General features: G+C 44.0%; 1 protein-coding gene across 2 annotated transcripts in view; it reads right to left on the minus strand.

Annotated features, from left to right (window-relative positions):
- Positions 1-2,831: 2,831 nt before the first annotated feature.
- Positions 2,832-17,972, minus strand: part of znf385a (zinc finger protein 385A) — a 31,690-nt gene continuing 16,549 nt past the window's right edge. For both annotated transcript variants that reach the window (XM_061271802.1, XM_061271803.1), the window contains 6 exons: positions 17,432-17,542; positions 13,046-13,211; positions 7,898-8,185; positions 5,702-5,886; positions 5,524-5,616; positions 2,832-5,392 (listed from right to left, as the gene is read on the minus strand). In XM_061271802.1, the coding sequence (XP_061127786.1) occupies positions 5,144-5,392; positions 5,524-5,616; positions 5,702-5,886; positions 7,898-8,185; positions 13,046-13,211; positions 17,432-17,542 (1,092 nt within the window). In that variant the 3' untranslated portion in view covers positions 2,832-5,143. The remainder of the gene's footprint in view (positions 5,393-5,523; positions 5,617-5,701; positions 5,887-7,897; positions 8,186-13,045; positions 13,212-17,431; positions 17,543-17,972) is intronic.

A 17,972-nucleotide genomic window follows, 5' to 3' on the forward strand; every position in this document is an offset into this window, starting at 1 on the left:
ACGAGATGAACCCAAATTCCCTTCAGCCAAACCAAAACAAACTTCACTTCATTAATGTCTAGCAGACCCAAATTCGGGCTACTGCAAGTCGATTACAAATTGTTTAATTTTCCAAAGCTACTTTTTTCTTTAGCTGACTTCTAAATGTGCTTAAAAGTCATCACTGGATGTTCTTTTCGTCATCTTGCTAAGCTACTTTAGCGTTCTCTGCTGGGCTTCCAAATGTTCTTTGCAAATGCTTTTTTTTTTTGGGGTGTGCTTCCTCGATGTGTGTCGTTCACAGCCCAACGGTTGTTATTTCAACATGTCTGGACATGTTTGAAGAGCTCAAAGCATAACATTCATTCATGACTTTTTCTGATTGACCACAATCATCTTCTCGCATTGCCGTTTCTGACGGTCTTCACACACAAAAGTTTAGCGAGGCACACCAAAGAACATTTTGTTTTCTCCAGGCGCTGATATCCACTTCGAGAGAAGTACCGTAGTCGAGCGACCTCTTCAGATTCCATTTGGAGACAATTTGACTTTCTCTCGATTGACGGCTAGGTCGCACACTCTGGAGGTCTTCGCCCCGCCTCCATCCAATATTTAGCACAGCGCAGACAGTTGCAATGAATACAATCTTGCCTACCTTTGAACTTGGTGCCTTTCGATCCGAATGATGACCAAACAAAGTGAAGTTCTCAAAGGTGGACTCCAATCGAGCTGTGTGAACCTCTCATGATGATCATGGTGAAGGTCGGCTTGAGCTTTATGTCAAAGGCTAAGAATATTTATGTACAAGTGAAAATAAGAACATATTTCTTAATTGTTTGCCTGGTTAAATAAAGGTTAAATAAAAAAAAATGATTCCTTTCCTTAATTCGTCATAATTTTTCAAATTTCTTGTCTGGCGTGTTGTGTGTAAAATGTTAATGGAACAAAATGAATTGTTTCCATTTGGAATGCTGTGACTACCTCGTAAAATAATTCTAGAATAATTCCAATATAATAATTCTCCTTCTTGATTAATTCTACCTCTTTATTCATTTTAATTAATTTTAAGAATAATTCTATCTTTTTCTACGATGTGACCTGATGTAAACAACTTTTGCTTCCATGTCGGTCAGATGTCATGGTAGCAAAGTGTGTCGCGAAAAAAACTACCGTAATTTTCGGACTATAAGTCGCACCGGCGTATAAGTCGCACCAGCCATAAAATGCCCAAAAAACATATATGTATATAAGTCGCTCCTAAGTATAAGTCGCCCCCCCCACCCAAACTATGAAAAAAAACGCGACTTATAGTCCGAAAATTACGGTAATTACAGGAAAATAGCTTTTCAAATTGTGAAAGGGCAGAATGACTTTGCGCGCAATTGACAGAATGAAAGGCCCAATGTTCAGTTCAATCTAACAGAACAAGTCTGGCGGACGGATGGACAGATGGACGGAGGTTACTTAAGTCGCAAGCATTCTCACAACAAAAACAAGCCATCCCAGTTGAAGGTTGCAGAAAATATGAAGCTGGTTATCTCAGCATGGAAAAATTGAGTTTTTTTCTGAAAAACCTTGAGAGCACATCCAAGAAATGTTTGAAATGTATCAGTGGTTTGTGGAGCCGGATGACAGAAGGCGGGCACTTAACTTGTTGGCATGGCAGCAGCTGGATGGAAGAAGTGCAATCGTGAGCAAACGGGCCTTGATGCTGGTTGGAGTGGGTGGTCAAGGCCAATTGGCGGCGGCGAAAGCCAACGTAATCAATGTTTCCTTGGAGGCAAGAAAATGGCGGGCGCTATGTTGAGAGCAAATTGTGCTCTGATGTTTGAATGGATTGCACTTGGAAGAGGCTTTTTAAATGTTCCACTCTTATGATGAAGTGCTGCTCGCGCAAATGAAAAGAGTTGACAAAATATTGGCTCGCTTCTATTTCAAGTTCAAGATCTGAGGAACTCTCTGCGCATAGAAGCAGTTGGGGAACCCATTAGCATGTTGGCTAGCACAAATTTATGTAAGCCAAGTGAAGCTTCTCCAGCATTTCATTTGATATTCTCACTTTTTATTTTCAAATACTTTTCTCTCGCCAGCTCGAGATGATTTGAGCTTTGTAAGAACGGATTGCGTGGCTCATCTTCCCGATGGAAGTAGCCTTAAGCGGCAGATTGATTTGTGATTTGAGATGTTTACACCACCAGAAGGAGACTCATCAGAGCACAAAGACTTCTCACATTGCAATTTTGGTGACATCGTGACAACTGAAGTCTCAATTTAGTCTTTCAAAGAGGAAACCAATTTCACCTTCTTCACTCTTTGATTATGCTATTAAAAGATAGATTGCTTTCTGCACATTTTTTTTCTCACCCACTGTCAGTGGATGAAAAAATATAGCTGACAGGGAGGGAGGGGGGGAGCGGGGAGGGGCGGTCCTTACTTGAGCCCTGAGCAACTGTGATGTCATTTTTCTGCTCAATTGATTTTACATAAAGCCAAGAGGAATCATCACTGTGCTTAGAACATATTAAACATCTAAGGAGAAATCTTTTTTGAGTTGACTTCCACTGAAAAGGGTGGATGAGCGTTGGGGTGGAATCTTCTTGATAATTCCAAATAATGATGCAACTTGTCTGGAGGCCTGAGACGCAGAACGAGTGGGCACAGTCGGTAGCGTACTGCCATCTATCGGCCGCACCGCGTATTGTTTAAAAGCCGGATAAATGTCAGGAATGCTTGGAGAAAAAAAAAAAAAAGAGCATGAAAGCTTTCTCTCATCAGACTGGACAACACAACGTCTGTTTCTGTCCGCAGTCAGAATTCGACAGAAAAAAATCCCCCACACAAAAACCCTCCGCTTGTTTGCGTAATGATTTATTGACATTTGCTTTTCTTTTTATAGCGACATTATTTTCCATCTTTTTTTTAAATTACATGGATAATGACTGACTCACATACACGTATATGATTCAAGTTCATCTTATTGCAATAAACAAGAGTAGCCGGAAGGAATCAGGTATTGCTACAGTTCATACAAAGAAAGTCTTTGTCCATCAGACAGTGAAATTCAAAAATAACTTTATTGGCAAGACAAAGTTACAGCATGGCCTCTCTGTGTCTTTTTCTCTGCCTCTCCCCGTGCAGGAGAGATGGAGGGCAGCATAAGGCTAAGGCTAGTAGCCCAAAAACAGCTAACATCTGCTCTCCAAATAAGAATCCAACGTACTTTGGAGCATTTTGTGAATATCAAACATGAACCGTGACGATTGCTTCGTTTGTGGAGCACTGGATCGCGTGACGACGGCGCGTCTTCCAAATATGACCTTTTGAACTCCGGAAGAGAGCGAGAAGGTCTCAACTCACACAGGAACAGAAGGAGAGCACGTACCCCTGGAAGAAAACTCAGACACTGACGACGAGGTGGATCATCTTCCCGTTTTAAAACAGCACAACTAACTAGAAAGCCATTCTGCCAGTTTTGTGAGTCCATAGCTTTTTGTCATAGCTTCTGGCGTTATACCCTGTTCCCAAAGCAGACATTAGCTAAGCAAAAAAAAAAAAAAGTTCTTTAATATGAACCCAATTCCATCTTTGTAGTCCAGTTTAGGAAGCCCGGGGAAGGTTCACAACCCTCATGGAAGAAAAAAAATCTATCGGCGTGCTCCTGGTTGACATGTACGACTCTGAATGACATGTCACAAAGCTAAACAACAACAACAACAAAATGCTCGTGGCTTTGCATTATTCAGACAAAAAGACTAAAACATTAGAATTCATTGCTTCTCAAAGAAAGGCGGCACAGTGAACAAGTCCGGAGCTCAGTTGCGGCAATCGCTGCTCCCCTCCCTCTTTCCAAAATGTCATCATTCTTCTCTTTGTTTTTGGTGCTCTGAAGTCAAAGTGAACTGTGTGAACTCAACTAAGCGCTCACCATGCAGAGGAAAACAAATCACGGTGCATTTCATGGCTTTTTGGAAGAAAAGTGTTTAACTTGACTTCACTGCGGTTCTGGTCCAATTGTCGATCATTGCTCAAGTCATGTATCTGGCTTCTATCCGATCGCTCCTTCTTTCACTCAGGTTTGGGATTTTCATGTGTTTGCTCCATGAAAGGAAGGCTTGGTGAGGTGGAAGATGAAGGAGCAGGCTTGGGGGGGGAAAAAGCCAGACTTTGCCAAACCCAAATGTAACAAGTTGGTGTTGCAACCTCAGCACCCACGGCTTGATGAGACGAAGGTCTTTCCAAGAGAACATGGAAATACAGCAGTTGCCATTTCAGTGCATACTTTGACTTTCCCAAGCAGATGCTAATATGCGACTAGCTGGCCCGATAATTCCTGCAGTACAAAGCAAGCGCCAGTAGGTGGCAGTGTAACCTTTCGGCCCACCGGTTGTTGGCTCTAACTCGTCACTGTCAGGCAACCTTCTTTACTTGTGTGGAATGTTTTTATAAAGAAAGAATTAGGTGAAATTGCAGGATGAAACAAAAATGCCCTCCAGAATCCCAACTTTTTGTAAATCGTGAATGCTATGTTGTTTATTTAAAAGTGAACAATTTTGAAGTGGTCGGATTATGTTCCAATTTGGAGATTTCTACGTCCCAGCCTGCTCTGGTTTTTGTGGAAATGTTTTTGTTGATACCATCTATTTTGGAAATGCAGATTCGTCCAATCCGACAACCTGCGCTAAGACTTTTCTCACTCGAGCTTCTCTGTGAGCGACATTATCTCTTGTTGTTTTTACGACTTGCGTGTGTATTATTACTAGCAAACACCCCGGCGCAAAAAAAAAAAGGGGACTATCACAGCAAATCTACCAAAAAGCAAATGTTTTTTTGGGGAAGTGCATAGGATGAGAAGAGCACATTTTGTCATGATGACAGGAAAGAAACAACACGGTGCAGTGACACGTGGTTCTGATATGCGTTTCTTTTTTGGAGCTATTTGGGACTGCCAGGAGAGTCGGTCAGGATGTGCCAGGAACTTCAACCCCTTATGAATAATCATCTCTGACCATTCCATCTGAAGGTCTCGCAGAAGTCTCAGAAATGGAGGAAGAATTTCAGGTAAAGGGAAATATGAGAGACTTTTTCTCAGTTCAAAGTTTGGATCAGTTGCTGTCTGCGTCTTCACAGTGTGCTTTTGGAGTGGCTGATCCCGATCAGGCCCGAGTCAGTAAGGGGAGAAGAGGATGGGTCCGTGGGTGGTGCGGATGGGTCCCGGCGCGGGTCTTAAGATGGCGTGGCTGAGGGGCGGTCCTTGCAGAAGGTGGTGATGCGGGTGCGGCGCCGGGGCCGCCGCGCGGAGCGCCAGCGGGTTTGTCGAAGCGGCCGCCGCCATAGCTGCCGCCACGGCCAAGGGACTGGGGAGCAGGCCGGCCCCTAACGCTTTGCTCAGGCTCTTGGAGAACGTCAGAGAAGACTAAAAGTCGCGAGGAGCAGACACAACAATTAGTTGGAGGCCACCAACATCAGAAGTGGCTTTTTGGAAGGTTAGCTAAGATGTCACGTCTGAACGTCCAAATGTGGGACGAGAGCTTGATGAGAACTTACCGTCAGATCAACTCCCCTGTGCTTCTTGTGCCGGCCGAGGAGGGGGTTGGGCTTGCCCGCCATGCCGTCCCGGTGCCTCCGACTTGATATGTGCTGGAGCAAACAGACAACTGACATGATGACACTGGCGGACTTTGAAGAAGAAGATGGACCATCCATCCATCCATCTTCCGCATACCTGTTTAAGCTGCAGTTCAGAATTGACCCGCACATTGCAGATCTCACAGTGGAAGGTTCTTTCCTGAGTGTTGGGGTCAACCGGGCCGCCTCCCTGCTCCCCACTGGGCTTGGGACCCAGGCGTGGATATGCCTTGATTGGCCCCAGCCCGCTCCGAGCCTCCAAAATAGTTTTGTGTTTGGTACCTGCGTGCAGACACAAATGTTTTTTTAAATGCTCTCAAGTGGCCTGAATGAAGCAAAAATGTATGGGCTGTATTTCTCCAATAAAGCGAGCTGCAGCTGTAGCGCAGAAAAAAAGCCCGCTAGTCATACAGCTGCGCGGCAGGTGAGCTCCGAGAGATCAACTCCAGGCTGCTCATTCATGTGTCATTTTTATTACGATATTGTCGATTGATGTTCCCGTTTGTGAAGACAGGGGAAGTTAGCGCCACATGTGCCGCATTGTTGCTTTTTTTTCCTTGGTGGTATATTATTGCAGCGCAGTCTGGGGTCGGGATGAGGGCCTTTGCGTTTTTGTTTTTGTATAACAACAATGATGGAGTGACGCTATTATACTAGTGAGCAATTCCACAAGGTGTCTATCTAACGGCATAGACCAAGAAAGTAATCCAAATTCAAATTATACAATAACACATTAACTCATTCAGTACCATTGACGGTCATAGACGTCAAAAATATTAACCGTGAATGAGTTAAAGATATTTTTTCGGGATAAGTTATCAGTGTTGAAGATCATCGCTGTGCAATGAGGATGCAGATATTCGGGAGGAAAATGCAAAGGGGAGGGGCGAGTCTTGGGGTGTCTTGGGGGAGTCACTTGAGAGCGAGTGCCTCGTTGTCACAACGTGTAAAAAAGCTGCGACAAGCCGGTGGGATGCGACGGACCAAATGAAATTCGAAACACATCGCAAGGAGGCGAAATGTTTGCCACCGGAGTGTCGTGTCGTTGGCTGGTTCAAGCGTGTCAGTGTCAATCATGTGATCATGTCGGTGTCGTATTCCAACGTCTACCGTGCCCCCCCTTGAAGGAAAGCCACAGGCTCAGTCTTGACACTCCCAAAGCCCTTTGAACAGAGTTAAGGTTTCAGATTGATGGAAGGCGAGGAGGGGGGTGGGGTCACGGGGGTGACATACACCGAGGAGGACGAAGGCTGCTTCCACTCAAGGCCAGAAATATTTTCTTCTCGCCTTTCTTCTATTTCGGTCAGAAAGCAGATAGTGCTGCGGATTTGCTGTCTTTGTAAGCTCGCCCTCACATGTGTAGAGCGACACGCAAAGCACATTTCTACAAACAACAACACGGCCAATGTGTTTGCCTGAATGTCCTGACAGCCTTTCACACACTTTTTCTGTCTTTATTTTTAGAGTCGGCCAACGTACGCCGTTTTGTTTCATTGATTCCAGAACTGGCCTTCATGACCCGGTGTCGTTTTTCTTCTTTTTTTTTTTCTATTTGGTTCAGCAGACGCCTGATTCGAGTAGCAAGTGCGTCGCTCGCTTGCCCTAGAGAAAACTACGACAAACTCAAACAAAGGTGAAAACAATTGCACCTCAAAATGCACAGAAAATGACGAAAGCTGCAAAAGCTAAATGGTGTGTAGCCTCCATTAATAATGCATGGATATAAAAACAACAGAAACTAAAAATGCTGGCCCCTTACAGTACATTTGGCCTGCAGATAGCTCACAAAGCAAAGCCAAGGATAAACACAAGCACACGAGCGCTAATGGGCAGACAAGAGGGGAGGGAAAAAAAGGTCACGCGGAGGGCAAGAAGGATTAAAACAGGCAGAGGCTGAGAAAAGCAACGTTTTGCCGCATGGAGTCGTGCTCGCTGTTTTTCTTTTGCATAAACAAACATTTTTGGTGTAAGCAGAAAGATGCAGTTATCTGCGTCAAGTCAACCAAGAGAGAAAATCTTCCATTTCAGCTTCAATTGTTTATCCCAGTGTTTGGAGCCAAAGCAGCCACTTTAAACAAGATCAGAGCAAATCCTCAAATATTGACCATCGTGTCTACGTTGACTCAAATTGAAAATAAAGCCGATCTGCTTGCTTCTGTTGAATGGCTGGAAGGAAACATGAGAAGACGCTGAGGTCTTAGTTAGGTAGAATATCAGTACGCCTTCGGAACCTTGGACCAGGTCATCCTCAGGTGTGGACCCAAATGGCTAGCGACTGTTTTTCAACACTCACCTTTATTGTGAGCTTCCAGCTGGGACAAGGAATTGACAGCCACCTTGCACAAGGAGCAGTACAGCAGCTTCTTTGCCTTGTCCTCCTCCGTCTCCGGGCCGGGCGGGCCGCTTGCTGGAACCGGGGGCGACTCGGAGTTGGCGCCGGTGGAAGACGTGGAGCTCGGGGGAGGGACGGGAGTGGGTAGGTTGGGAAGTACACTGGGTGGCTCTAAGGGTGAGGCGGGTGAGGCGCTCTGAGGTGGGAGAGCTCCTGGGGCAAGCCCGTTTGACAGAGGCTGCGTTTCGTCTGCGGAGAAAAAAAAAATTGGACCTGACATTAAATACAGCAGGGTTGTGAAAATTATTTTTGTCGCGGGCTGACTCATAGTCATAGTTTCCTTCGGAGGGCCATTGAAATCCAAAAATCTGTGGATGTCTCATATTATATATTTAGTGTCGACTGCACAACAAACTAGTGAGATGAATAACAATTTTTCAAAACAGAGACTAATCAAATAAAATTTTAAAAAATATGAATGGTAATAAAAATTGCTAGCAATATCGCTTTTTTTAAAAAAGTCAAAACAATTTGCAGTTTTAGTATTGACATGAATTTGAATTTGCGGGCCACATAAAATGATGTAGCAGGCCGTATCTGGCCCCCGGGTCCCTTGAGTTTGACACCTGTGAAATACAGCGTTGAAACGTCGAGAATGTCGTCGTCCATTCCAAAAGGTCAACGTTTGAGAGTTTGGCATGTTGAGATCACACAAAGCAGTGGAAAGCAAGTGCGAGTGAAATAGTTTCATTTCCGACCGCACGCACCAAAAAGAATGAAAACCCGCCAAAAAACGAGGGGGGGGGGGGCGGAGATTTCCGGCAGACGTGAAGCCTTGAAGTGGATGTTAGCGTGTTTGACTTGAGTGAAATGTTTATTTGAGGTGGAAAAGTGATACGTTAGCTGGTCCGTTAGCTTCTTTCCCACACAGCTGTTCCTTTTGGCACGTTTTGTCACAGGCAGAAGCAACAAAATCCGTCTTTCCCGTACTTAACATGCCTTCTCGCTTTTTGTTTGTGAACCTGTTGGCACAATGATCCGTCCGCCCATCTGTCCGCACGAGCACATGTGTTTTTGCTAATGCTACGCCATGCCTGTGGTATTCACCCTGGCTGTTGTCTGAACAAGACGCCCTAAATTTGGGTGGCTTACTCACTCTCCCTCACCCCCAACGAGGAGGTCGAGCGGGCGGGCGGGTTCGGCCCGTCTCCAAATTCCCCCTGATGTCGAGCCAACTTGAGCGCCGCGCTAAACCCTCCCACCAGATTACGGCATTAAAGGGATACCATGAGATATTTGCGGTAAGAAGACAAGCACTCAATTCAACGACTCCGTCGCTCTTTAACAGCTATGTCTTGACAGCTCGTGTATTTATCTTCCATGAGATCATTTTAAAGTTACGCAAAAAAAGGAAAACGACATCTTTGATGACATCATAGCTGATGAACGGGCTTTCCGAAATGACAATCCACGCAGGTTTGGAGGTTTCCAGCTGCAGATGTTCTCTTAGCCATAAATCTTTATTTTTTTGGGTCGAAATGGAGCCTTCTCATTCGTCCTGTGCAAATACAAGCAGGCCATTTGCGAAGCCGATGAAGGTCTTGAACGGATTCTAAACATCTAAATTAGGAACACATGACCCACCCACACACCCACATATTTGAATTCTACTGGGAAGGACTATTGATCACAGATCCATAGCATACGGTTGACATCTGGTCAAGCTCGTTGAACGGCCGATCGTCCTCAAAGCAGGTCAGCCAAAGGCGAAGCAACACTCCTAAAGTCCTTTTTGGGCTACTAGCGGATTAGCTCAGCTTTTGCTATAATTAGCCAATGTTTGCGTCAAGTAAGAATTGGACTGTGACGGACAGCACGATAGCGTCAATTAAGGCCTGACATACTGATAGTCCGCCTCAACTTGGGGGGGGTCGTGGAGGTCAACAAAGAGCGTTAACGCAGTCCAGATGCTTGATCAGTGCGTCTGCGTACATAATCCATGTCAGGAAATGAAAGTTACGCATCATATGCTGTTATTTTGTCGGCGAAGTCGTGGGAGTCTTTTAGATTCCACCAAAAGAATGTTTTTGAGCCGGATGCTTCGAGGGAAACATTATCTGTCAAAACATTGGGGGTCATCAAATGATGCTGTGGGAGATTCTACCACTCAAGTTCAGCATTGAAAAGCTTAGCTGGTTCAACTTGCTAGCCGCCCGCCAGGACATTATGCTAGCTCACTTAATTGTTGATGATGCGCGCATCGGGTCTGAAACTCAATGCTCATCTTGAGCGCTAGCTAGCTAGCTAGCTGATGGGTGCCCTTCACCTTCATCACACAAACGGAGAAATTTCAGATAGCAACTTACATCTTTTGAATCGTTTGGCCATTTTGTAACAATTTCCACATATGATGAGATGTGATGGTTTGAATCACTAGAATGGAAACCCAATTTAACCCGCGTAACCTAACAGTCAGGCGCTAGTCATGCAACCTAGCCTATCGCATGAAAGTCAACGCTTTAATTGTCCTTGAGTGTGTCTGCGTGTGTGTGGAGGACAACAAGGCCCAACATTCAAGTGGGTGAGTGTATCAGAGAACGGCGAGGGGGAGAAGGTGAAGTTGTGTTTGTCTTCATGTTACCAGCTGCCTTTCCATCATCCCCAGAGTCAAGTCAAGTCCTCAGTTTACCATAGCAAATCCCTCAAAGCAACAAAGACCTTCTCCAAAAGGGCAACAGCCTGGATAAAGGACGCCACCAATTGTGTATTGCTGGACGCTGGATTGAATACATTAGTTTTTTTTTTTTTTTTTTTAGCAAACTCCACAGGGAGCGCTCCCACAAGAACGAGGAATGAATGCGTCGGTATCTTCTTTAAGCCGCTTTGCAACCAAGTCAATGACGCCTAGCAAACGACGATTCAGCAACATTGTCACGGCCATGTTGTGTGTTTTTGCTGACTTTCTGTTTTCAGTTTCCCCCGTGTCCCGCTTTTCTTGGTTGACCTTGCACATTAGTTAGTTCCTTGTTTCAGCCAATCAGCTCCCTCCAGCCACTCGTGTCCAGGTGTAGCATGTCTCGTCGCTTGGCTCGTATTCGGTTCCCTGGTTTTGTTCCATCTTTGATTTCTGATATGTTTGTAATTTGAATCCATCCATCCCTTTTCTGATTTCCTTCTAGTCAAGTCGAGTCAAGTTTATTTCTATAGCCCTAATTCACAAGCAGTCTCAAAGGGCTTCACATAGACGAAAATTGACAATTATTCTCAAAGCATCCCCTGATCTTAAGGTCCTGATCTTCTCCTCAAATTCTGGATTATGAGCGTTGTTCTTGGCCTCAGTGGGAAGAACCAGAGTGAAATCGCACATTCACATGCTTCAAAGAGGGCAAGGCAGGAAGACGCAAGGGTCACAACAAGTTGATTCTTTCACATGTTTCTACTTTGTGCTGCCAATAATAGCGAGCTTGCTTTGGCTCAGCATGCTCCAATGGTGAGTTCAAATCCCTCTGGAGAGACCCAAACGGACCTCTCGCTATTCCGGGATGGCTAACACAACAATCTTGGCTTTTACAGTGGTTTTGTGGGTTAAAATAAAGTCAAAGGTGGTTCAGAGTTTACACTTTTGTAGTTGAAAATACATCTCCATTGTTTTTGCTTTGCGCAACACATGGGAAGGAACCTTCATAAATGTCACCAAACCAAGGCAGCTATGTCGCCTGGCGCTTATTCCAAGGACAAGTCCGGGGACACTGAGGCAATGGAAAATGCAGCACGGAGGAAGCAACAGAGATGAGACACGCGGCCTCCACGTCAAAGCTACAAATACAAAGATGAGCTGAGCTGAGCTGCTGGATAAAGAGATTCTGAGAAAACCAACAACTGGACGACACAAGGTCGCACCGTGACTCTTGTTTCTTAAGTTGGACTAAGTGCTAATGTTTGTTCAACGGCGCCATCTTGATTGCCTCGGGCGAGTTACTTTGACGACATTACTGTCCTTCCTCTTCGACAAGTTTCCCTATTTCACACACGTGATCATCTTAATAGCTTACGTAGCATTAGCTTGTGTTTTCCATTAACATAAATGTATTTATATTGAAGTTAATAAACAAAAACAGTACGTTTCCCTACTTCACACACGTGATCATCTTAATAGCTTACTTAGCATTAGCTTGTGCTTTCCATGAACATAAATGTATTTATATTGAAGTTAATAAACAAAAACATCCCATTTGCTCGCAATTTTGTCTCAATTCTGTCTTCTAAATGAAGAAAATAAAAAGAGTTCCGCGCCAGATGCTACACTGAAAGACGGCCAATCAATCAGAACATCGAATGTTGTGCGACGGCAACCGATCAACGGTGACCGAAAGAAAGCAGTCGTGGCAAAACCGGTGCCAAGGGAGTGGATGCAATATTAATGAAATATTAGTCATCCCCAAATTCCGAAGCATGACCGTAAACGTGTTGTAATTTCTCCAAAACATGAACGAGTCGAACGAAAAAAACAAAACAAATGCACTCCGCTCCTCGATGTGATACCGAGGGAATGTCCTGCAGCTCGTGTTCAAAACATGTTTACATCTAACAGATGGGGAGCATAGCTGTGGTTAGACTTGATTAAAACAAGATATTATCTTTGGCACACGCTAGATGAGAGCAGAAAAGAAAGTAAATGCCCCTTTTGGATTTGTGCTATTGTAGACGATGAGCAATCAAAACAGCATCGGCGCTGTAGTGTAAGATGGCTGCGACAATTCTTGTGATCAATTCCAGCTGCAAATTTTGATCAGATAAGAAAAAATACCCACTTGGCAGGAGTCCATTTTTGTTTGTGGTGATAAAATAAAATAATGCATGGCGCGTGAGATATTTCTGCCCTAAGGCAGGTTGGATCCAAAACTGGTAATGTTACAAACCTAATTTGAATATTTATTGTTCAGGATTGATAAGCGGAGCGTCGTCAGCAGTTTGCCTCAGCAACTCTGAGTTTGTATTTGCTATCCTTGAGAATGTTCCATTTGTTTTTGTTTTGTTTCTTCCCAAAGATAAGCACTTGCCAATGCAATTTGTGCCCGCTATTGCGTGAAGCGTTTTCTGCTTTGTCACCTTGTTTGCCGGTCTCGCTATCTGAGGCAGCGCCCGGAGGAGATGGCGAGGCGGTGGGGGTCACAGTCTGAGGTTTGTCGCCATCTTGACAGCGACTCTTTGACGTCTCGATGCCTTTGACTCTCCTGGCGTGTCGGTTTCCTTTGTAGTGAGCTTCCGCTTGGTTCTGGATTGTGACACAAGAACGCGTTAACTGTTGGTTCTTGCAATGCATTCCTTCATCACTGACTTTGTGAATGATTGAATGGTTATTGAGTGTGTAAACAGGCTTTATTAATATGGAATTCTTTAAAAAGAAAAAAAAAACAGGTGCTGTGTGAACTGCAAATAAATAAACAAAACCAATAAATGCACATGTAAATCAATATTTAAATAAATATATCAGGTGCAAATAAATAAAAAAACTAATAAATGAATATTTGTATAAATAAATAAATAAATAAATAAATAAATAAATAAATAAATAAATAAATAAATAAATAAATAAATAAATAAATAAATAAATAAATAAATAAATAAATAAATAAATAAATAAATAAATAAATAAATAAGACCACCAGGCATATTATTTTTAAGTTTGCAGATGTCATGTTCTTAGTTGGTTTTGTTTTGGCTAGCAAAAATGAGTCAGAATTTATTTTGAAAAATATTTTTTTAAAAGATTCTCCCAATTACATCCATCGTTTACATCCGGTCACGTGGCATGTCACGCCGATCGAGCCCGCGAAGGAAGCAAAGATTAGGAAGAAACAGAGATGTTTGGAAAGCCAACGAGGAGACGGAAGAAGAAGAGGCTACGACTTCTAAGAAAAGGAAAGGTGCATTTGAAAGAACATTTTTTGAGTCCTACTTAAAATATGGATTTATCAGGTGACTCTGACGCGCCAAACCCACTCAGCATATGTGGCGACAGGCTTAACGAGGCAATGAAGCCATCAAAACAACTTCGTTACATGGAAACCAAGCACCCTGCATTAAAAGACAAACCTTTGGGATTTTTTGAAAGAAAAAAAACGTGGACAAGATTGACAGAAGCAATTACTGAAGTCTCTGAAGCTCAGCGCTCCCACTAATTCAACGTAATGGTGAGTTTTATTTTCTTGTGGTTTATATTTGTTTTTATGCCAGTCGTATTATTTTATTTCATCGTTTTTATATATTTATTATAAATGTATTATTTATTTATATAAATGTATTTTTTTTAAATTATATATAAACCACTGCTGTATATAATACAAAGTATAATAATTATAATGGCCCTCCGAAGAAAACTATGACTACAATGCGGCCCGTGACAAAAATGAGTTTGACCTGCAGTAGAGCGTCCTTTGCCTTTTTTTTTTGTTTTAAATTATTATTTTTTTCATCTTTAACCCCTATCCATGCTTCCTTACACGGGTCCTCATTCGCCGCGACCTGACCTGACCTGACAGCGGGCGCATACATGTTATTCTATACGTGGGGTGGGACTGTAGCTCCGACGGCAGCCTGGTTTACAGTGAAAGGAGAGATGGCGGACCAAAATCCTGCTGAGACAGACACTTGAGACCCTTCTTTGTTCCTTACTCATCACATATTTATTTGTCATTTCTTTTCCCAAGGACATGAAAATGTCCCTGAACACATGCTTGTCAATCATCAGTCCAAAGTCTCTGACAGTTACTGGCTCCGGCTTTCATTAATAGCAGACTGAGAATGCCAGTGGGAGTTAAACTGAGGCCCACTGGGATGCCGATGTACTGGAAGCACCATAAACTATCCTTCTAATGCGTATCATTAGACAGCATTTCATTAATGGCTTCCAACTTTTTATGGTTCCCAAAGAGACAAAGACACACAGCAAGGCACGCTTGCCTGCTTGTCCGGTGAAAAGCAAAAAAAAAAAAAATCATCCTAAACTGCAAGAGGTAATGTTTCTGGGATTTATTGCAGGAAGTCATCTCTGGCCACGAGCGAATGTGTTTGCACAGAGCGTAAACAAGCGGGGCGAGCCATTCGTCAGGGGACTTCTTTGTTTGGTTATCTGCCGGCAGTTTTGCGAGGCCGGCACGAGACGGCGGATGAGACGAGACGGCAGTTTGCTAGAATGACGATTTTACTAGCTCACTTTGCCGCACAGCACGTCGAACGTACAAACAAGTCCAACGACCGCCGAAAGAGCAGATGTGCAACGTCGTGTGCTACAAAGTGAGCTCGTAAAATGATATCGTGAAGATGTTCCTTTTTAAGCGGCTGGCTCGGGGTCGGCGGCATGACGGGCCTTGGACAGCTGCCGCAGGTGCTGAAAGGTTCCGAGCATTTATCTGGCTAAGAGGGGACTGATGGAGCAGCTTGTTTGCGGCATGACAAGCAGAATCTGGCATTACAGTGGATTTCAAAGGTCCTACTTCTGAATCATGGAGTGCTTGCCACACTGAGTGGTGGACATCTATCTCCGTGCGTGCATAGAAGAACGGCAGCCGTGCTCCCTGCTGCCTCTCGCTAAAACGGGAAAGATGCGAATCCAGCAATTCTGATGATGAAATGGCGGAGATTCAAAAGGTGGCTTGGTTCAAATCTCGGATCTCAAGAAGGTGAAGCTCTGCCTTCCTGGTGTGGGCAGGCCAGAGAGGCTTACTTAAGCTCTCCAGCTGAGCTCAAGGGATGGACTGGCAGGCCGCTGAGTGGGAGGCGTCCATATTGGGAGCCCACCAAGAGTGACACGCCGATTGAGAGATGGAAGCATCCCTCACGTTTTCGAGATAAATTCTGGTCGTGATAAATGATGCACGAGCCGGCGTGATTCTAATTCGTCTGACATTTATTAAAATCGAGTAGAATTGACTGACTTAACGTTCACAAAGCGAGATTCCCGGTCCAACTTAACGGATGTCTTGTAAAATAGATTTTAGATTTATGAGTGGCTGTTAAGTGAAGCCAAATTGCACAAATGGCATGCAAGCAATGTTAAAGGAGGGGGGGGGGACTTTGAAGGGGGCTTGCTCTCTTTGACGATGAAATGTGAATGATATGCGATATGCGTTTTATATGTTTCATATCAGCGTGTGTTTGTAGCTCCGTGTGGCCGCTTAGAAATAGAACATCTGGTTGAATTTTATTTCATTTCATTTTACTTCATTTTGTTTATTGATTGATTTTGTTTTGTTTGAGATGGGACCATATTTTGAAACGGAGATCAAGTGTGCAGCACAGCATTCACGCTATGGTGCAGAGGATTCAAAAGAAAAACTGATGTGACAGATGGGAAAATAGAAAGCGGACAAGGTGGCGCTGAAGGAGAAAGTCAGCAAATCAACAGATCCTTATCGGACTAATTGTGCTGTGTGACATTGCTCGATTCTGAGGAAGCATCGACGTCGTCAATGCGGAACGCCACCAGAGCATTGCTATTTTGGAAAACAAAAAATACACTTGCAAGAAACAACACCTAAACCATTCCCGATAAAATAAGAATCCAAATACAGCTTGAAAGCCGAGGGGGAAAAAAAAGGACGTCTTCATGAAATCGACGTAAAAAAGTTGATGATTTTATGATTGCACACAAATCAACAGCTCAAGCCGCATTAGATTGAATTGTTGATGGAAAATGTGAAGAACATGGTGAGCTCAGTTGGACGAGCAGACGACCGCAACTCTGACATAACTGACATTCTGCTGCTGCTTTACGAGCCATCGACAATTGTTTGCTTTCCAAAATGCACATTTCTTGAACAATTTGAGCTGCCGCTTCTCGTCAACGTCGGGATAATTGCATGTTTTGGGAAGGCCCTGTTTGGTGTCCAGCGTGCACGAACAACACATGATGTGAAGTTCGATGAATGCGGACAAATCCCTCCAGAAGTCTTGATAGAAATTTGAAAGCTGTTGCACAGCTGAATACACATTGTCCTTCTCTCTCCTTCACTTCCTGTGGGTGTAGCTCCATAATATATTTTTTTGCTCCAAACTGTGTATGTTTTTAGCGTAGCCTGAATGGTGAACACTCCCATAAACATTGGCGGATAAATAGCATTTTGGTTTGAAGATCTAAGCAGAACGGCTTTGAAGGATTGTAAGCGTTACCGCTTAGCCACATGATTGCAGCGGTGCGCTACTCCTCCGTGTGATCTGGCCAAAACGTCTTTTCAACATCACAGTCTGCTCGGTGGAATTCTTTGAAGGCTTCCCCGTCATCAGACATACTTTGTCTCCTACTGAGAACTTCCGATAAAAATAAAAACAAGGCAGCGACTCGTAAACAAGCTTTGCTAACAAGCTAAGCTTCTCATCCTTGGTAGATCTTGTTTTGAAGCACAGTCAGTTCCAACGGGGGTCAAAAGGGCCAAAACAAGGGCGAGAACTGCACCTCAGCAAGACCAGCCGTCTCTTCTCGCGCTTTCAACATACCTCCGAGTTGAAACGGATCTGGCAGACGTTACAGGAGATGACCGGCCGCTTGGTCTTGACCAGTGGAACTCCAAAGGTGTGGTTGATCACCGCCTTCTGGACCGGGTCCATCTGCCACAGAACGGAAAAGAGATACCCAATGAAAAATGCGATAGTTTTGTTTAAACAGTTTGAACTTCACATTTTGTTTTCGGTTTAGCTCGCCGGAAGTAAACGTCAACCGGCGCTAGCAAGAAACAGCTAGCAGCTTCACTGGTGACGTGATGGGCTTCAACGAATGACGGGGCTGACATTGTTCTGTTGGACTTTCACATTCTTGCTGTGTGACTTTTCTCCGGCCGCCCCATCAATCAGCACCTCGTATACGTTTAACCGACTCATCTTAGCGACTTGAACACTCGAGCGCCCGAGCTGACTGCATTTAGCCTTCAGCGCAAATTGCCTTTAGCGCAAATTGCCTTTAGCGTTGGTCAACGGCGGGATTTTCCATCACACACAGAAAAAAAACAAAAGTCAAATGATGTGGCACTGTTTGGGCTAC

Source organism: Syngnathus typhle, linkage group LG2 (assembly GCF_033458585.1).
Source record: "Syngnathus typhle isolate RoL2023-S1 ecotype Sweden linkage group LG2, RoL_Styp_1.0, whole genome shotgun sequence".
NCBI classification, from domain to species: domain Eukaryota; kingdom Metazoa; phylum Chordata; class Actinopteri; order Syngnathiformes; family Syngnathidae; genus Syngnathus; species Syngnathus typhle.